This window comes from Scardinius erythrophthalmus (genome assembly GCF_964197995.2).
Source record: "Scardinius erythrophthalmus genome assembly, chromosome: 9".
In the NCBI taxonomy this organism is placed as follows: Eukaryota; Metazoa; Chordata; class Actinopteri; order Cypriniformes; family Leuciscidae; genus Scardinius; species Scardinius erythrophthalmus.
Genome location: NC_138229.1, coordinates 31,825,490 through 31,847,364, shown reverse-complemented (window position 1 = coordinate 31,847,364; position 21,875 = coordinate 31,825,490). Strand labels below are relative to the sequence as shown.

Below are 21,875 nucleotides of genomic sequence, written 5' to 3'. Positions count from 1 at the left end.
TATGTTCCAAAAGTCCAGATGGGCAAAAGTGTCAGGACGGTTTATTAAAATTAAAATTGAAATGCACATGTTATAATCACTGTGAACTGCTACTGCAATCTTGAAATCTATTAAATACATTCTCTATTTATATTTTTCTTTTGATGGTGCAAGCTAGCAATACAACACAGTGTCTTGATGTCTGACATGAGTAACTTACCCCGTTTCTGTGACAGTTCCCAATACTGCTGTTGAGACTCTGAAACAAAATAAAAGCAGTCATGTGTTTAGTATCAACCCCTAAAAAGCAAGTATATATTTGTAACAAACCAAATAGTTTAATCAAACAAACTGTCTTTGCTAGTTTTTTAATAAAAAGTGAAATGAGTATTGGAAGCCTGATTGAATTGTACTGGTGATTCTAACAATGCAATTCTAAGTGTAGCATCATTACAAACTCTACCTATAATGACATGCATATGAATACACAAAATCGTCATACTTTACAATTTATATTATGTTTGAAAGTGCCCCTATTATGCTTTTTCAGATATTACATGCATTGTGTAATAGAGCTGATTGTGAATGCAAAGTTTCAAAGATCAAAGTGCAAGTGCGAGTTATTGGGCCTCATCCATCAGAATGGGTAATCTGACCAATCAGAGCAGAGTACAGTAGACCAATCACAACAGACTGGACCATCTAACCAATCAGAGCAGAGTACAGTAGACCAATCACAACAGACTGAACCATCTGACCAATCAGAGCAGTTTAGAGAGACTGAATCCTTTATAGAACCGTTTCAGACACTGTGAGAAATGAGGTGATGCTGCAATGTATATTATGAAAAAATGTTTTTTGACCTTGGATGCAAGTAAATCTATAGTAGAAGACCTCCAAAACAAAACAAGCAACCTTTAAATTAATATAATAGGGGCACTTTAATTTATTTTACTGAACAATTTTAATGTGGGAGGGGCAATGAAACATTAATGTGAACTTTTGTTCTTTCAAAAAAATAGTACCACAAGACCACTGTAATAGGGATGTGGTCCTAACATGTACAGTATATATATATATATATATATATATATATATATATATATATATATATATATATATATATATATATATATATATATATATATATATATCTTTTTTATTATTTTTATTCAATTGTTGTACAATGGTTAATCCATTCAACTGACATGTAAAGAAGATGACTGAGGACTGCATTAATCTTTGTATTCACCACCAATCACCGTGACAAACCAGGCCTGAACAGAAGCCTATGAATTAAGGCTCCATAATAAACCCCAGTCAGCAGTTCACGCAAGCATGTCGCATGTTTTCTTTCGCAAAACATGTTCATAAAACACAAGGAACGTCGAAAAGAAACATAAGCTACCATCTGCCAGAGAAACTACAGCCTTAAATGGCTATGCCTCAGCGCCTGTGTTATGTAAGACTCCATCTGAGCTCAAGGCCTTCGTTCTGCCAAAAAAATTTTAACAAGTGTTGCCCGAGAAAGCAATCAGACTTGAAAGGCTGAAGGAGCTTTGCACACACTTAGAGCGAGGTATAGGCGCGCGGCCAGGACACGCTCTAAACGCTGAGGCCTGGCGAGTCCTCATGCTGAGGGACGGTCATTAATCAGGAGGAAGCGAGGGAGAAGAGGAGGAGGACAGAGGAACGGGAAGTGGGTGAAGGAGGCCAGGCCAGAAGACCACCAGAATCAGGCCAGGTACATACGCCTCTGCATCGTGAACTCTTTGTCCTTCTGACTGCAAGCACACAACACTGTCATCAGATCTGATACTGGGACCGCAGAGAGCGTTCAGCTGGCCTACATGTGCAATTAGTAGTTGAGTCAATTGTTTTATTTGTGATAACGCAGTGAAACAGTCCAAACATGGACATCATTTTTGGCCAGGCTGTCATAAAACACATGAAAAAAAAAAAAAAAGAGATTTTTTAATAAAATATAAAATATTTTGATGGTTTAATCTAACTTATAGGGTCATTAAAAACAAATACCACTCCAGTATATAAATAATATATAATATAATAATTACTACTAGTAATTTAATTACAAAATACAATGTTGTATAATAGTGTATTATTGGCCAGTGTTGGGTATTTAATTGTGCATGCTCTTAAATGTAAAATGTTATGTAAAAATGTTAAATGTAATTTTCAAACTGTATTTAATGAAGTTGTGATGCCTAAATGAACTAAATTTCTAACTTTGGATTTCAGTTTTTAGTGTTTCACACACACACACACACACACACACACACACACACACACACACACACACACACACACACACACACACACACACACACACACACACACACACACGTTGTGTTTTTATGTTTTATGGGGACTTTCCATAATGATTTTTATACTGTATACATAAAAATATACACGGATATACAGTGAGGAAAATAAGTATTTGAACACCCTGCTAGTTTGCAAGTTCTCCCACTTGGAAATCATGGAGGGGTCTGAAATTGTCATCGTAGGTGCATGTCCACTGTGAGCGACATAATCTAAAAAAAAAAATCCAGATATCACAACATATGATTTTTTAACTATTTATTTGTATGATACAGCTGCAAATAAGTATTTGAACACCTGTCTATCAGCTAGAATTCTGACCCTCAAAGACCTGTTAGTCTGCCTTTAAAATGTCCACCTCCACTCCATTTATTATCCTAAATTAGATGCACCTGTTTGAGGTCGTTAGCTGCATAAAAACACATGTCCACCCCATACAATCAGTAAGAATTCAACTACTAAGATGGCCAAGACCAAAGAGCTGTCCAAAGACACTAGAGACAAAATTGTACACCTCCACAAGGCTGAAAGGGCTACGGGGAAATTGCCAAGCAGCTTGGTGAAAAAAGGTCCACTGTTGGAGCAATCATTAGAAAATGGAAGAAGCTAAACATGACTGTCAATCTCCCTCGGACTGGGGCTCCATGCAAGATCTCACCTCGTGGGGTCTCAATGATCCTAAGAAAGGTGAGAAATCAGCCCAGAACTACACGGGAGGAGCTGGTCAATGACCTGAAAAGAGCTGGGACCACCGTTTCCAAGGTTACTGTTGGTAATACACTAAGACGTCATGGTTTGAAATCATGCATGGCACGGAAGGTTCCCCTGCTTAAACCAGCACATGTCAAGGCCCGTCTTAAGTTTGCCAATGACCATTTGGATGATCATGGGAGAAAGTCATGTGGTCAGATGAGACCAAAATAGAACTTTTTGGTCATAATTCCACTAAACGTGTTTGGAGGAAGAAGAATGATGAGTACCATCCCAAGAACACCATCCCTACTGTGAAGCATGGGAGTGGTAGCATCATGCTTTGGGGGTGTTTTTCTGCACGTGGGACAGGGCGACTGCACTGTATTAAGGAGAGGATGACCGGGGCCATGTATTGCGAGATTTTGGGGAACAACCTCCTTCCCTCAGTTAGAGCATTGAAGATGGGTCGAGGCTGGGTCTTAATGACCCGAAGCACACAGCCAGGATAACCAAGGAGTGGCTCTGTAAGAAGCATATCAAGGTTCTGGCGTGGCCTAGCCAGTCTCCAGACCTTAACCCAATAGAGAATCTTTGGAGGGAGCTCAAACTCCGTGTATCTCAGCGTCAGCCCAGAAACCTGACTGATCTAGAGAAGATCTGTGTGGAGGAGTGGGCCAAAATCCCTCCTGCAGTGTGTGCAAACCTGGTGAAAAACTACAGGAAACGTTTGACCTCTGTAATTGCAAACAAAGGCTACTGTACCAAATATTAACACTGATTTTCTCAGGTGTTCAAATACTTATTTGCAGCTGTATCACACAAATAAATAGTTAAAAAATCATACATTGTGATTTCTGGATTTTTTTTTTTAGATTATGTTTCTCACAGTGGACATGCACCTGCGATGACAATTTCAGACCCCTCCATGATTTCTAAGTGGGAGAACTTGCAAAATAGCAGGGTGTTCAAATACTTTTTTTCCTCACTGTATATATATATATATATATATATATATATATATACACACTCACCTAAAGGATTATTAGAAACACCTGTTCAATTTCTCATTAATGCAATTATCTAATCAACCAATCACATGGCAGTTGCTTCAATGCATTTAGGGGTGTGGTCCTGGTCAAGACAATCTCCTGAACTCCAAACTGAATGTCAGAATGGGAAAGAAAGGTGATTTAAGCAATTTTGAGTGTGGCATGGTTGTTGGTGCCAGACGGGCCGGTCTGAATATTTCACAATCTGCTCAGTTACTGGGATTTTCACGCACAACCATTTCTAGGGTTTACAAAGAATGGTGTGAAAAGGGAAAAACATCCAGTATGCGGCAGTCCTGTGAGCGAAAATGCCTTGTTGATGCTAGAGGTCAGAGGAGAATGGGCCGACTGATTCAAGCTGATAGAAGAGCAACTTTGACTGAAATAAACACTCGTTACAACCGAGGTATGCAGCAAAGCATTTGTGAAGCCACAACACGCATAACCTTGAGGCGGATGGGCTACAACAGCAGAAGACCCCACCGGGTACCACTCATCTCCACTACAAATAGGAAAAAGAGGCTACAATTTGCACGAGCTCACCAAAATTGGACAGTTGAAGACTGGAAAAATGTTGCCTGGTCTGATGAGTCTCGATTTCTGCTGAGACATTCAGATGGTAGAGTCAGAATTTGGCATAAACAGAATGAGAACATGGATCCATCATGCCTTGTTACCACTGTGCAGGCTGTTGGTGGTGGTGTAATGGTGTGGGGGATGTTTTCTTGGCACACTTTAGGCCCCTTAGTGCCAATTGGGCATCGTTTAAATGCCACGGCCTACCTGAGCATTGTTTCTGACCATGTCCATCCCTTTATGACCACCATGTACCCATCCTCTGATGGCTACTTCCAGCAGGATAATGCACCATGTCACAAAGCTCGAATCATTTCAAATTGGTTTCTTGAACATGACAATGAGTTCACTGTACTAAAATGGCCCCCACAGTCACCAGATCTCAACCCAATAGAGCATCTTTGGGAGAGGTAGAACGGGAGCTTCGTGCCCTGGATGTGCATCCCACAAATCTCCATCAACTGCAAGATGCTATCCTATCAATATGGGCCAACATTTCTAAAGAATGCTTTCAGCACCTTGTTGAATCAATGCCACGTAGAATTAAGGCAGTTCTGAAGGCGAAAGGGGGTCAAACACAGTATTAGTATGGTGTTCCTAATAATCCTTTAGGTGAGTGTGTGTATATATATATATATATATATATATATATATATATATATATATATATATATATATATATATATATATGTTTATGTGTGTGTGTGTGTGTGTATATATATATATATATATTTTTTTTTTTGTGGAAACCATGATGCATTTTTACAGGATTCTTTGTTGAATAGAATAAAAAAATATATACAAAAAATGATATATTTGCATATATATATATTTGTAACAATGTAAAAATCTTTACGGTCACATTAGATTATGTCATGTTTTTAAGTAGTTCTTTTTAATTGAGAAAATATATATTTTATATATATATTTTTTTATAATAAGATCGAATCTGCACATTATAAATGAGTTGGTGTCTGAAATGACCACCCGGATGTTAGGCAGGGGTCTCATGCGCTGTATATGCAGCCAGTGGCAGCAATAATGTGAGTTTGTGTGTGCATTACCACAGAGTGCAGCAGCTGCGTACGGGACGTGCTGGGGCTGCTGAAGAAGCCCTGATTGGGCACTAAATACTCGTCGGCATCCACGGCTTCATCCAACTCTCCGCTCATCAGACTGCGGTAGAACTTGGAGTCGGAAGGACTGGGTAAATGCATCCGATCATCACCCTGGAAAGCAGTGACAGTGATCAGATGTGAGCAATGCTCCAGTGAGCCTTCACAAGTCAGAGTTGTGCTTCTCTCACCTGAATGACCAGATAGCGTGGGGGGTCACGTGCCATTTTGGTGAACTCAGCGATGAGCTCCCTGAAGCGAGGTCTGCTCTCCGAATCGATCATCCAACCTTAATATGAAAACATAAGGATAAAGGCGGTGATGACAAAGACTTTAAGTTTCAGAACTTGTCCACTTCATAATACAGCAATGACTCAAACTTACATTTGACCATTATCATGTACACATCAATGGTGCAGATAGGAGGCTGAGGAAGTCTTTCTCCTTTCTCGAGAACTTCTGCGATTTCTCTAGCAGGAATACCATCGTATAGCTTTGTTCCAAATGTCATCAGCTCCCAGACTGTCACACCTAGAGAAGTGCATCATTCATTGAAAAACAGCCAATTTCATGAAATACTGAGAGATCCTCAGCTTTGAAAGAGATCTTATAAAGTCAATATTAACCCTATTCATTTTCTACATTCACATTCGTGGTCATGTTCATTGGGGCATGTTTTTCCATAGAAAACTTATCCAGATCCAAGCAATTCCCTATGGATAAATCCTGCTATAATTTTCTTGCTGAATTTTCGTTTTCACTCTGAAGTCCATGGAAGTAAAACTGACTTCAAAAGTTTAATTTCTGAAATAAGCAATTCCGTTTACTTCTGCCATGAACCGTGAACTGTTACTGACCATAACTCCAGACGTCACTCTGGTGGGTGTATGTCCTGTGGAGGATGGATTCGAGCGCCATCCATTTTATGGGCACCTGTTGAAGGATATAGATGGACAAGGCAACATAAAATCTCTATTTTAAATGCCAAAATGGGAATTTTCTAGCGTTTCGGAGAGAAATGTAGTAGCATGTTGATCTGCCAGTCGTGGGTCTTTCATTCGGAGAACTCTCCTTGTGTGTTTGCAATTTGCATAATGATGCATTTAAAAGTTAATGACCAAACGTATCATTGCAAAAGTTCACAATGCTGTTGCAGATGAAATATAATGTGGATACATTTGAATAAATATATTTTCATCAGGTTAGAAACTGATTATTAATCACTCAGACCCCTAAATCTAAACCCTAAACCCCTTTATCTAAACCTCTTTATCTAAACCTTTGCGTTCTGGAGTGACCAAACACCGTTGTCAGAATGCATTAAATGTTTTCTGTTTTCGTGTAAGTGTTAATAACTTTATTCTAGAGCTGCTGCAAAGCCAAAACAATCTCTGCTCCATTAATTTCCTATTATCACTGTAAAGCTGCTTTGAAACAATCTATATTGTTAAAAGTGATATATAAATTAAGGTGACTTGACTTGATTCTGTACTTCACCATAGGACTCGCACATCTGCCATGTTTGTAATTTTTTTTAACAAATTGTATTTGCGTTTGTAGTTCTAATCAAATCCCCAGTGTGTGCACGGATCTGCACTTCAGATTCTAACCAGAAAAAGTAGACCATCCATCCGCGTATCTTTGGAATAAAAGAAACTATGATTTGGGACAAAACAATTCTAATTTTGAACACCATTTAGGACAGATAGTATGCAAATTGGGATACAGCAAATGTCTAAAGTCATTTTTGCATATTAGTATGGTTGAATTGGATCATCGAAGGTCAGTAGCAAAGACATTGGTTAATAAAGTGAGCTTAAATACATAAAGTATATTTGTGTAAATTAACATGTAATTATAACAGGTTTGTGTAATATTCTGAGTTTGCATTTCACTGTTTTTATTCATTTTGAGGAATACTGACCGGAGAGGTGTCAGTCAATAAATGGGAAAACAAATTATTTAGCGAATGTAGAAAAAGTAACTAAAATATTTAGCTGTAAAAGTAATTCGTTACTTTACTAGTTACTTAAAGTACTAGTTACTTTAAGTAATCTGATTACGTAACTCGCATTACTTATAATGCGTTACCTGCTAATAAGGCCACATTCATCACTTCATTCGTTTTTAGGAACAGTTATTCATCTAGTAAAATCAAAAACTGCTAAAACTCTTGTCATCAACATCCACTTTCTCACAAAAGAGAAATAACAGACCTTTCCGCCATCTGCGTGATACTCCTTCTCGTCTGCGTTTAACAGCTTGGCCAGGCCAAAATCGGTGATCTTCACATGTTGAGGGGTTTTCACCAGCACATTACGAGCAGCCAAGTCTCTGTGCACAAGATGACGCTCTTCCAGGTAATTCATTCCCTAATAAAGCCAGAGAGAGAGTGATGCAAAAGATTTTAGTCCACTTGAGTTAGTATAATGATGTCCTTATTCAAGCTGGAACGAAAATTCTGTGTTGAAAGAAAATTCATTAATATGCCGTCCTCAATATACTGAGGTAATATGCCATCAAAACTTTTCTGAATACAGTCTTTTTCAGATACACATGTGGTCTTTCACTGTTCTTTTCATATGAGAACAAGAAGATGACAGAACTAGACTACAGTAAGGACGACAGAGAAAGACAACATAAATATACACATCAACATAATTTATCTGAACAAGTAGGTAATAACTGTAGACCAGGACAAAAGCACAAAGTCAACTTATTTTTGGCAAAAATTAAACCTCATAAATATGGGCTTCGTGTCTATATCAATATCATCCGAAAAGCTTCTAAAAATGTAATGATAGAGGAGTATTTACACTAAATAAAGTTTTACTGATTGAATAGTAATGCTATCATGAAAAGACTACGTGTGAAGTGTTTACGAGCCAGTGCCACCTACGGACACTTTAACATCCAAACAGAACTACGTCAGCATACAGAGTCATGGATAAGAGACACAGATGGAAAAAAGTGCACAGATAAGGGGAAAATACTGTGTAGATCATTAGGGAATAATAGGAAACACAACCAATATGGAAAGAATGACTGATATTCAAACAAAAAGAAAGCCAGGAATCAAGAAGATGAAAACATATTTGTTCAAGCTTTTCTCAGAATGTTCAATCATCATATCACTACATTTTCAAGTTATATTCTGATCAAAGTTTCCCTCAAAAAAGAAATGTTCTTCCCTCAGCAGCGAGGACCAAAAAAAGCCCTGTCTGCTTAAAGAAATCCTCACAGTAACTGATTTGCACTTCAGAAAAGAGACATGACTTCACATTTTGAATATTTTCCAGTGGTACAGATCTGTGAGTGGTATTACCTATTCTTGGTTTAATATCACCAGAGAGAAGCCTATCATATATTCCAGATCTAAAAATGTCTCCTTACACCTTCTAGTTTTACTTTAAACGCGATGTATTAAACAAATCCCATTTTCCTTTTATTATATAGGACAGTTGTGAAATGAAAATTACATTTTAAATGAGAAATGAAATGAAAAGGAAACAAATAAAATGAATTGCAAATAATTGTAATTAATAATTTGATCTTAAATAATAAATGAAAATAAAATAAATGATTACAATAAAAATAATAAAAATACATTTAAATAATTATTTTGAATAGTTAATTGTACTGAACACAATGTTTCATCTGTTCCAAACCATCTGTTCATCATCAAATTAAATGACTCATTGCTTATCACAATGAAAGTGATTCCAAAAACAATGAAAGACACAATCCATTCACCTTAGCAATCTGCACACACCAGTTGAGCAGGTGTTGTGAGCCGATGTTGTCCTTGTTTTCCCTGACGTAGTCCAGCAAACAGCCGTAGGGCATCAACTGGGTGATCAATTGGACGGTGGAGGTCAGGCAGATGCCGAGCAGACGACACACGTGAGGATGCTCCACGCTGGCCATCACATAGGCCTCCTATAGATACAAACAAATGAGCTCAGAACCCACGCAACACACTGTATATGGTATACAGCAACACTGACAAATCCTGCGGCTGTTTACAGTCCCTAAAGCCGTAGAACTAACAAATGAGGTGCCTTGGGCGCATTCGAAAATATTTGTAGGAACTGAGGCCTGGAGTTCAGAAGGAAAGTGCTTCAGGAAAATAAAAACCTTGGAACATAACAAATCAAACCCTGGGCAACACACAGGGCTTTCCCTAGGTGATTTAAAGCTGCCAATACCAACAACCTTTTCCTTTTAAATAATGAGGGAGTGACTGATATCAATTTCAAATTTTATTTTTTTATTTCTAACATTAAAACTACTGCAGATCTGATTTGGTTTCTGCAGACGTTCAAAAGGTTATACTGTGTGTTTCCATAGATGAGTGATCTTTAAAGTGTCCTTGAGAAGTGGCCTGTTCAGCCACATCCTCACAAACCAAAGAGAATCCTGGAGGAAATTACATTCTTTCGGTTCGCAACAGAAAAACAAGACCCTTTCTGAGTCTGGGTGCATGCAAAAAGCAGGAATTCCTCTACACACAATTGCTACACTCCTCCTGGTTGAAGTTTTCTGTTATGTATCAACTCCACCCAACCCTCAAGGTTATGTTATATACAGTAGATTTCAGCTGCGCTTGTCACTGGAGACTGAGGCCTTTTCTGCACAATCATTATCTTAACTAGAATGACAAAACTGATTTCACTGTCTGTGTTTACTGAGATAATTAACTGGATCACACAGACACAGTGCAGATGCATGAATTATCGCAGCATAAGCAGAGTGTGTAAAGAAAAGGGTTTGATTTTAGTGAAATACATAGCCAACTTTCAAATGTTAAAAAAAAAAATATATATATATATATGTACAGAATGTTTTCCTTCACTAGCTAAAGCAGGCTTGAGTAGTTAGCACATACAACAATATGCAATACAACATCTCCAAACATGTTTTGCATGAAGTCAGTTCATTGCCGGTATAGACTTCAACATTTGACAATCACAAAGTGATTAAAAATCATTCTAATTTGAACATTAACAGTATACTGTATTACATATTTATATTGTTTTATTTAAAAACTAACAAACAACTTTTCTGAAAGGTTTTTTCATGAAAGGTTATTTTAAAAATACTTAATTTGGTTATTAATTAGTATTTGATCTAATACTTTGACATTTAAAGTGGCAGAATTAAATTTCTGGTGAACTATATCCCCTTTAAGCTAGTTCACTAGTTCACAAACAACAAATTCCTGCAGATGTTGTGTTTTGTTGGGTCAGTTTGACAAAGATTTGTTTCTGAACACTAAATCAAACAGTCAGCTTTTTCATTAGTTGCGCAATTTCACCATAAAAATCTAAACGAACAATTCTTCATTTTAATGGAATATTGCCGTATTAAATTATTCATCTGCCCTAGTGAAAAACAAATATACCAAAATGTATTGAAATCCTTTTATTGTATGCTAAGTATACTACAAATACATATAATAATAATAATATAAATACCCTGCAATTGTACTTTTAGTGTACTAAATTAGTATACTTAGTCTGTTAAACTGGAAAAACTAAATTTGTACTTAATGTACTTTAGTTATCTAGAAATAGTGCTGAGGTCCAACTAAAGATATACTTAAATATATTTGATGATTGTGCTAAAGTGGAACTATTGCAAGTATACTTTAGGTACACTTTAAATATATTGTATTTAAACACTGATATTATACAGGGATCATAATAGTGATATTAAACACATGTTAGGCTTAATATTAAGAAATGTGCATTGTGCAATAAAGAAGTACTCCAAATAAAGTTTAATTATAATATTTATTTCAGTAAGTCTCAAGTGTAAAAGTCAGTAAATATGTTAATGGTTTTGTAGTATACTTAGTATGAAATAAATGTATTTTAATTAAATACATTTTGGTAAAGGTTTTTTTTTTTTTTTTTACTAGGGTTTGCACATCATTATTTTTTCGTAATCTTGAATCAAAATAACTCCCTCCCTCTTGCAGCTCATCTCTTCTCTTCTCTGATGACGTGTTTACTAGCGTGAGGGCGGGACAACCTGTCAATCACATGAGACTGACCAATAGCAAACCACGACCATCCAATCAATTCCCAATGGACAAAATCAAGTCCAGCCCTAAATGTTTTCTTATTCGAGAAGCCGTTTTGCTCGGATAGGAAAGAAAAGACAATCGCAACTTCCGTTTCATGCTGACATTAAGATATTTGGCTTTAAATATCTATGCAGTATTGACAGCAGTAAACTGACAATGAGTCACAGTGAAAAAAACAGATATGACATAAACACCTCAATTCACACTCTAATACTCACGTCCAAGATCTCCTTGTTTGCTTTGGGAGACGTGGCTTCTCGTAAGACCTTAATGGCGACGGGGATCTTCACACTCTCTCCCTCTGGAACCCACAAACCCTGCAGCAACGTATATTTGTCTTAATATTTCATGAGTAACACCCAGTGTTTTGTAACCAAGTTTTCAAGGCTGAAATCATCCTGAGATAAAGTTATAATGTTTATGTCTACAAATCAACAACAAATAGACCTAGATGCCAGTTTCAGACTACATAACATTTTTGTCTTCTACGATAGTCAGTGTTTTAGGTTATGCGATTTTTCACTCCTAAATTGTTGTCATGGACAAGAAAGTCAGACTACACATCGCATCTTTAACAACAAGCGTGATGTCATCGAGAAGGCAGAACAAGCGACCACTAAGAGGCGGGATTATCTGAGGTGACGTGACGGCTAACAGACAGCAGACAAACGGCATCAGTAGTGACATCAGCGACAATCCACCTTAAGTGGCCACACCCTTAATTATGCAGAACTTTAAGGCTTAATATAATTTAAACGGATGAGTTATCCGTAATATTTCTGCTGTATAGTTGGCCATTTTAGCTTGGGGGGTTTATGGGATTGACTCTCTTTTGGAGCCTGTCTCTAGTGGCCAGTCGATGAATTGCAGTTTAAGTCACTTCCGTGTTGGAATCAAGAGAGACCGGAAGGTTGCCGCTTGATCCCAACGCAAGAATTGTCGTTTACGAATCAACATCACGACACCCTAAAGGTGATGATACACAGCGCAACTTTTTGTGCAACGTTGCTGGGCAATGTTGCCGTCAACGGGCAACCAGATGAGACACAGGGCCCACGACCGATCTAAATTATCCGGATAGAAATGTATTGCCCATTTTCAATGGGAAAGTGCCCAAGCAACAATCACTCGGCAAGATTGCCCTGCAACATTGCACAAAAAGTTGCCCTGTGTATCAACACCTTTAGTCAAACGGATCGTACAAAAATCATCTGATATCGTGCAGTCATGGACCCGGCTTTAGTCAGGTTAGACACCATATTGAATTTAGCACATGAAAACGAGACCGTGAGGGATGGACTTAGAGTCTTTACAATGGCAAACAACTGTATAAAAGTCCTAGATTATGTAATTTTCACAACTCACAACTTTCAAGTTTTTTCGAAAAGACGTTTTATCAGCTGAACAATCGGTATGTTGTTAAACAACAGTGCTATCCATTGAACGCATTGTACTTCTATCACTCACAGCCTTGTTTTCATTTCTGTCAAGAATTAAATAAGGCGCTACCCCGATTAAGGTCTTATTTTGTACAGAAAATTGAGAAGGCATCAGAAGAGGAAACACACAAAAAAGTATTTACATACACATATGCAACCCTAAAGAGAGGTCAGTCACCTTATACACAGTGCCGAAAGCTCCGGACCCAAGCACTTTGATCTTCTTGAACTCCGTCTCTTTGAGGATTCGCAGCAAGGCCTGGTTGGGGGCTTCGCCGCTGGGGGTCAGAGGCTCCACTAGCTGTAGAGACAAACAAAGTCAGGAAACCTCCCCTCCACATTCAAACACACATCCTGTCCTCCAAAGAGCATGGGGTGACACAGATCTGCCAGTATTCACGAACACTACAGCCTCAATGACTGATTTCCCTCAGCTTTCGTACTAGACTGTTGACATTACAGCTGCAAACCGGCTTTATTGCATTGATCTCACATACATTCAGCTTGTCTGAAGTTACTATTTCTGACTCTATTCTGAAGCTATAAATCATTCAGCTCTTTCCCACAGACATCAAACTCTGCCAACTCTCTTCTTTCTGTGAGTGTTTGGATGTTTAACAGTAGATATTCAGAATATTTATATCCTGCTTGTCTTGTGGTCTGACCTCTCTTTCTTGCAGGAGTCGTCGCAGGGTTCTCTTCCTTCTGATGTGGCGTCTGCGGAACAGAACAGCCACTCCTAGACCAAGGATTACAAATGCCAGCAGACCTCCAACCACACCAGCGGCAATCATGGGCAAACCCGAACTACAGACCAAAGGAACATTATTGAGTAACAGACCTTATGCATGTAGTTGAAGATGGTCCCCTCATTCCCCATGGTCTCCAATTTCTCTCTTGACCAAAGATACTAAATCTTAACACATTTATTGAGTGGTTGTGCTCTTATTAATGATGAACTTTCTTTAGAACATCAGCATTTGTGAGATTTATTCCATTTGAACAGTTTTGAGTTTAAAATATACATTTTTTGTCATTGGATAAAAATTACTTACTTTATGTCGGATATTAAAACATTTGTCTATTTTAAGAGTAAATTAATTCATTTAGATGTGAAGGGTAAAACAGTTTTTATTTGAAATAATAAATGATATGTTAGACCCTTGGCATAACATTTGTTTTCAGTTTAACACGTTAAATTTTTTTAACGTAATCAACGCAGAATCCCTTTTTTCTGTATAATTTTCTAAAAATATGTTCTAATTCACAGCCTCATTATTTTTCAACAGAAACTATTTCGATGGCGCACTTGAGACATTCTACTCACTATTAGTAACTTTGCAACTACATGTCAAATAACTCTCATTAGAGTATTAGTAGACTGTAATATACTGTTAGTAGATTGTTGGGTTAAGGTTGGGTTTTAAATTTCAGGTTAGTAGAATAAGTTGACATGTACAGTAGTTGCAAAGTTACGTATAGTCAGTAAAATGTCTAAAGTGGACTATTAAAATAAAGTATTAGCAGAAATTACTAATGTTTATTAACTGGTAGTTGACATGTAGTTGCAAATGAATGAAAGTTAGTTGACAAGTAGTTGTAAAGTTACTTATAATAAGTAAAATGTCTGTTGGGGCAGATATTAAGCAGTCTACTCTACAAACTTTAAGTAACTTTGCAACTATACATGTCAACTAAATCTGGTTACACACAGAAAGAGATTTGGAGTGATTTTGGGCCCAATTCTCCCTTTCCGAGAATCCTAGGTAAAGTCCCGATAATCTTGACGGTTCTACAGATTATCTTATCAGATTTTCCTGTGGTGTGAGATGTGTTAAGGGTGACTGGATCTGCTCGGACGAACGTCGGAGCTGTACCAATCTCAAATCGTAACTATCCATCCAACGCGTTGAACATTAACGATCAGAAACAAAAACGCGCACGCACTCTGTAGATTGTCACGTGAAACGAAACGATACCCAATCAGAAAGCGAGCTCACCTCCAGCTCGCGCTGTAACATATAAAGTCCATGTTAACGCCATCTCCACTTCATCCAAACCTTTTTCTTTTTTTCTTTCATTTTCTGTAAAAAACAGTCCAGACACTATTATCGCCATTTCTTCTTGCCCATCGTCTGCCATGTTTGCTTACTATTAAGTCACGTTTGGTCGCGAGAATTTTTGCCAGATTTCCTGTGTTCACAGTCGGGACTCTGGTTGTTTGTGAATGTAATCTGTTAAGGTGTAATATGATGTCTTAGTCACATCGTGGCACTCCACACACTAGGGGCCCTATTTTAACGATCTAAGAGCATGGTCTAAATCGCAGGGCACAAGTGCACTTAGGTTGTGTCCGAATCCACTTTTGCTAGTATAACGACGCGGCGCATGGTCTAAAAGGGTTGTCCCTATTCTCTTAATGAGTAATGGGTGTCTTTTGGACGTAATGTGCAATAAACCAATCAGAGTCTCATCTCCCATTCCCTTTAAAAGCCAGTTGCGCTAGCGCCATGGCGGATTCGCTATTTACATGGCGGAATTTGCAAGCGGAAAAACTGAACGCTTCTCCAGAGAGGAAACGGATCTGCTCGTGCGTGAGGTTAAAGAGCAGACCATCTACGGGACAAAGTGTACCTGCATTTTGAAAATCTACACATTTTGAAAATCTGGTAAGAGTTTAAAAATCTTTTAGTGTGGGCCAGCCTTAAATTAGTTGACATTTAGTTGCAAAGTTACTTATAGTTAGTAGAATGTCTAAAGTGGACCACCAAATAATGTGTTTCCGGATGAACGCTGTTGTATCCATCACATTTCTGGAAAATCCCAAAGCATTATAGGCCGGATTTACATCTTACCTTTTGAAATCTTTGCAGTCTTTCAGATCAGGCCCAGTACATCTGCAATGCAAAATCCAACAAATCACAACTAGTACATGCTGCAGTCCCTAATGTACCAGGTTGAATTACACAAATGATCGTTTCATGTCATTACATTCAAATGAAAGCATCATATATGAAGCCTTTCTCACCCCTGGGTGCAGTTCTCATGACAGGACTGGCACACACGATTCTCGTCAGCATATTTCCAAATGAGTATGTCTTTCTCTCCAGGTACGCCTTGCGGGCAGCGTGGGACACAGTGCGGCCCATCTTTGTAGTTAGCACAGAATGTACATTTGTCGGGTCCCTGGACAAAAGTTGGAAATTAGATGGAAACAAGCAACTTTTCCACAGTCTTCTAGTGATGTGAATTTAATGATGTGTCTCCAGGACACTACTGGGACAGAAAACACTGGTTTGAGAGACTGGTGTGCTGCCATCAGCTATTTCAAATATAAGAATAAACACTGTTTACTGGCATCTAGCAGAACATGCAGTGCTGTAGGTTTGGTTTGATACTTACAGGGCCGGTGCAGGTCAGAGTTTCATTCTTGACCAGACATTCAGGGTCACAATCCACACACGTTTTGTTGACCTCATATTCACGAGGATCACTATATTGACAAAAATGCGCTAAGTTTAAATCATCATTGATATATCCAAATAATCACTTAACACCAAAAGTTCAAATAAACTAAATAGTTTTTCAGATATTCCCCCTCTTACTCTCCCAACATTTCCTGTCCTATTTCTACATTCCTCTCAATAAATATAATATCCTCTCAATAACAGACCAAAAAAAAGAAAGCTGGCCATCCATCAATCAATCCTGATTTGAGTTGATAATTTTATAGAGATTATCATATTATCTGTCCGTCCACACAAATCACAATGCTTTATGCTGCCTTAATGTTATTTTTGGACCTACAGATTTTCGGTCACTATTCACTTGCATTGTCTGGACAAACAGAGTGGAAATATTTCTCTTAAAATCTTTCTTTGTTTTCTGCAGAAGAAGGAAAGTAATACGCAACTGGAATGTCAGATGATGAGATGATTTTTAGGTTTTTGCATTTAAGTCCCCCTGTGGTGAAAATCAAGTTCCCTTTCGTCAGCAGGGAACTCCGACGCCTCGTCGGGGGAGTTCCCCTGACGAATTGGGATCACGCTAGGGAGACCAATTGCCTTCGAGTGAATTAAAACGAGCCAATGAACATTGGCATGCAACATTTGCATTCCGCAGCCCGCCTACCAGCGCGGGTATAAAGCCCGGAAGCAAACATTGCATCATCGCTTATTGCTTCGGAGCCGACCGTTTGTGTCCTCTTTGAGTGAATGAGCTTAAGATTGTATCTTTCTTACGCTCTACGAGTCTGCTGTTTCAGGAGGGGATCTTTCTGTGTTGGTGAGACGGCGCTTCAGCGACCACGCGATTCCTGTCTGCCGGCTGCGTCTACACTGTTAATTCAAAAGCTGTTTTCACAGCTGGTAAACGGTTGAGTGCGCACAGCGGGCTTGCAGTTTCCCCGCTGTGTCGCCGCGTTGGATCCCTGTGTGCTTCAGCACAATAAAGAGAGTACTTTCTTCCTGAAAGAGCAACACGAGTGAAGATCGCGTCCTTTTCAGGATGACGTTTCACTCGTGTGTTTCTGGATGCGATCGTTTCCTGTCCTCATTGACGGCCACGACCGCTGTTTCACATGCCTAATCGGTGTGTTGAAGCTGCGTTCGTGGGTGGTTCATGCTCTCTCATGAGTGCATGACCACGTCGGCACGTTGTTCGTCTCCCCTTTTTAAAGGATCGAGCCGTTCAATGTGCCGTGTGCCGTCGAGCGCCGGCTGACAGCGCAGGTTGTCGTCACGGCAACTCAGCGCGCGTCATTCGGCGCTCTAGATGTGCGGCCGAGACTCGTGTGCCTCTACGAGGTTGAGTCCCATTTGCTTGTTCCCCAATTTAGTTCCTTTTCTAAAAAGAGGACTACTTTGGTTAATGAGCATTTGGTGGTCTGAGGGTTACAGTACGGAATGTCTCGCCAGGTGAAAGATCCTCACGAGCTTCCTACTCCTCTAGCGCATCGCAAACATGCTGAGACTGTGTTCGTGGGTGGTTTATGCTTTCTTATGAGAGCATGACCACGTCGGCACGTTGTTCGCCTTGCCTGCAGGCTTGAGCGCTCAGCGTGCCGTGTGTCATCAAGGCGATGGCCACGTTCACTGTCTTGCATGCCTGGTTGACGGCCATGATCACTGTTTCACATGCCTAATCAGTGTGTTGAGACTGTGTTTGTGGGTGGTTATGTTCTCTCATGAGTGCATAACCACGTCGGCACGTTGTTCGTCTCCCCTTTCTCGTAAAGGCTTGAGCCGCTCAGCATGCCGTGTGCCGTCAAGGCTTTCGGATGGGATTCTGGTCTTTCTCATGAGGGACCAAGCATTTCATTCGGGGCCCCAGGGGAGGGCAGATGTCGATTGCTACATCGGAGAGAGGGCTGTTATACTCTGAAAATAATGCTGAGTTCCTTCTATAATGGTGTGTTCTCATGCTGAAGATTCAGACTTGACAGCCACACTTTCCTGGGCTATTCTAAAGTGCCTGGATGTGTGTGAAAAATTTTGGCAGTATGGAAGCTTTTTGGTGCCAATATGGCAAGCCAAACATGCCTAAATCTGCAGAAGTTTTTCCTCTCTCACTACCCCTGCACTTTCACTGCACGTGGGTAGTTCTGACTCGGGGTGGAGCTGCGCTTAGTGACTGACCGTGATTAGTCACAACGCTGGCCCTCGGTCAGACGATGTCCACACTTGTGGTCCAGGAGCGCCTCAAAACCAGCCCGCTCAGAGTTGTTTCCCCCTAGCAAAAGGAAGGGAAATAACTCTGAGAGAAGCGACCAGAGTATGTGACATTCTGCTCTTCGGGAGTGCGTGTCATCACCACTCCTTCCCCCGGGAGAGGGCCGGGTGGAGAATTTTGTTTCTGTTCCGCCGCTGGTCATCCAGTCAGTGGTACCCAAAGTTTGAGCAGTCCACTTCCTCTAAGTCGCTCACGGGCCCCAGCGCTCAGATGGCAGTGAGGGCTTCGGCCTCGTCACTCTCGTCTCTCGCTGGGTGAGGCGGAAACCAGGACTCGATGCCCCCGGGCCTCGCTCCTCGTTTCCCCTCACGGTCGAGACTGGCAGTAAAATAAGACCAGTCTCCTCCGTCTGAGAGGGTCAGAATGGCAGTGTGCGCCGCCCCCGAGCTGCGCCGCTCTCGTTCCCCTCTCCCCAGCTCTCAGATAGCAGTGGCGCCACCTCGGTCACGCCGCTCCTGTCTGTCGCTGGACCGGCACAGTGCTCAGATGACAGTGATGCCGCCTCGGCCTCATCGCTCTCATCTCCCACTGGCCAGGGAGGTGCGGATACTTGGACTCGATCCCCACGGGCGTCGTTCCTCGTCTCCTTTCCCTCCTTCGCCTCCGGGCAACGAACAGCTGAACGCCTCCGGGCCTTCCCTGTCGATTGCCCCCTCGTGAAAGCAGGTTGGTGTCGTATGCCACGCCCAGACTCCACTTCCGGCCGCCTCAGGGCCTCCGGAGTCGAGTCCCTGCCCTCCACCTCGCTGCCCCTCCGCGGGTACGCCGGTCGTGCGGGTGGGCTCGTTGCGCCGGTTTCTCGGAGCCTGGTTAGAGCTCCCGAGTCCGTCGCGCTGGCTCATCCGCACCATCCGGCTCGGCTATGCAATTCAATTTGCACGCCGGCCCCCCAAGTTCAGGGGCATCCACTTCACCCATGTGCGTCCAGTGGATGCTCCAGTCTTGCGGAAAGAGATCGATGTCCTGCTGGCGAAGGACGCGATCGAGCCGGTCCCTCCAGCCGATATGAGGTCAGGGTTTTACAGCCCTTACTTCATTGTACCCAAGAAAGGCGGTGGGTTACGGCCAATCCTGGATCTGCGAGTATTGAATCGGGCCCTGCACAAGCTCCCGTTCAAGATGCTCACGCAGAAACGCATTTTCGAATGCATCCGTCCCCAGGATTGGTTTGCAGCGATCGACCTGAAGGACGCGTACTTTCATGTCTCGATTCTTCCCCGACACAGGCCATTTCTTCGGTTTGCTTTCGAGGGTCGAGCATATCAGTACAAGGTCCTACCCTTCGGGCTGGCCCTGTCGCCCCGTGTCTTCACGAAAGTCGCGGAGGCGGCCATTGTTCCCATGAGAGAGCAAGGCGTTCGCATTCTCAACTATCTCGACGACTGGCTCATTCTAGCTCACTCGCGAGATGTGTTGTGCGATCACAGGGACATGGTGCTCCGTCACCTCAGTCAGTTGGGGCTTCAGGTCAACTGGGAGAAGAGCAAACTCTGCCCCGTGCAGAGGATCTCTTATCTCGGTATGGAGCTGGACTCGGTCGCTCAGACTGCGCGCCTCACAGAGGAGCGCGTCCAGTCAGTGCTCACCTGTCTCAAGTCCTTTCGAGGCAGGACAGCGGTCCCACTGAAACAGTTTCAGAGGCTCCTGGGGCATATGGCAGCCGCAGTAACGCCGCTCGGCCTGTTGCATATGAGACCGCTCCAGCACTGGCTTCACGATCGAGTCCCGAGGTGGGCGTGGCAGAGCGGCACGTTCCGGGTCAAAGTCACCCCGAACTGTCGCCAAACCTTCAACCCTTGGTCGGATCCTGGGTTTCTACGGGCCGGAGTGCCCCTAGTCCAGGTTTCCAGGCATGCTGTGGTTTTCACAGATGCTTCTGCCAAGGGCTGGGGGGCCACGTACAAAGGGCATGCAGTCTCGGGTCTGTGGACGGGGCCCCAGCTGCATTGGCACATCAACTGCCTAGAGTTGCAAGCAGTACGCTTAGCCTTGTGTCGCCTCAAGGGCCTTCTCAAACACAAGCACGTACTGGTCCGTACGGACAGCACTGCGACCGTTGCGTACATCAACCGACAAGGTGGTCTGCGCTCCCGTCGTATGTCGCGACTCGCCTCCCACCTCCTCCTATGGAGTCAGAAGCATCTGAGGTCGCTTCGTGCCGTTCATGTCCCTGGGGAGTTCAATCATGTGGCCGACGAGCTTTCACGTCAGCCTCCCCTTCCGGGAGAATGGCGACTCCATCCCCAGGTGGTCCAGCTGATTTGGCGAGTCTTCGGAGCCGCACAGGTAGACCTGTTTGCCTCTCCGGACACGACCCATTGCCAGTGGTATTACTCCCTGACCGAGGGAACTCTCGGTACGGATGCTCTGGCACACAGCTGGCCCCGGGACTTACGCAAATATGCGTTTCCCCCAGTGAGCCTTCTTGCACAGACTCTGTGCAAGGTCAGGGAGGACGAGGAGCAGGTCCTTTTGGTGGCCCCGTATTGCCAACCCGGACTTGGTTCCCAGAACTCATGCTCCTCGCGACAGCCCCTCCTTGGCCCATTCCTCTGAGGAACGATCTACTTTCTCAGAGACGGGGCACTCTATGGCACCCGCGCCCAGACCTCTGGAAACTCCATGTCTGGTCCCTGGACGGGACGCGGAGGTTCTAGATGGCCTGCCACAGGCAGTGGTAGATACTATCTCTTCAGCTAGAGCCCCCTCTACGAGGCGCCTCTATGCTCTGAAGTGGAACCTGTTCGTCGGCTGGTGTTCTTCCCACGGGGAGAACCCACGAACTTGCCCGATCAGAGCCCGATGCTCTCCTTCCTACAAGACGGGTTGGAGCGAAGGCTGTCTCCCTCCACCCTCAAAG

General features: G+C 41.9%; 1 protein-coding gene across 3 annotated transcripts in view; it reads right to left on the bottom strand.

The window, feature by feature from the left end:
• The window catches only part of egfra (epidermal growth factor receptor a (erythroblastic leukemia viral (v-erb-b) oncogene homolog, avian)), a 75,332-nt gene that overhangs the window by 5,070 nt on the left and 48,387 nt on the right, over positions 1 to 21,875 (bottom strand). For 2 of the 3 annotated variants that reach the window (XM_081375169.1, XM_081375170.1), the window contains exons 14-26: positions 16,688 to 16,778; positions 16,314 to 16,471; positions 16,141 to 16,182; positions 13,951 to 14,092; positions 13,464 to 13,586; positions 12,065 to 12,163; positions 9,509 to 9,694; positions 7,972 to 8,127; positions 6,613 to 6,688; positions 6,140 to 6,286; positions 5,947 to 6,044; positions 5,705 to 5,869; positions 200 to 238 (exon numbers count right to left, since the gene is read on the bottom strand). In XM_081375169.1, coding sequence (XP_081231295.1) covers positions 200 to 238; positions 5,705 to 5,869; positions 5,947 to 6,044; positions 6,140 to 6,286; positions 6,613 to 6,688; positions 7,972 to 8,127; positions 9,509 to 9,694; positions 12,065 to 12,163; positions 13,464 to 13,586; positions 13,951 to 14,092; positions 16,141 to 16,182; positions 16,314 to 16,471; positions 16,688 to 16,778 — 1,522 coding nt within the window. The remainder of the gene's footprint in view (positions 1 to 199; positions 239 to 5,704; positions 5,870 to 5,946; positions 6,045 to 6,139; positions 6,287 to 6,612; positions 6,689 to 7,971; positions 8,128 to 9,508; positions 9,695 to 12,064; positions 12,164 to 13,463; positions 13,587 to 13,950; positions 14,093 to 16,140; positions 16,183 to 16,313; positions 16,472 to 16,687; positions 16,779 to 21,875) is intronic. The other variant, XM_081375171.1, reaches the window with a different exon arrangement.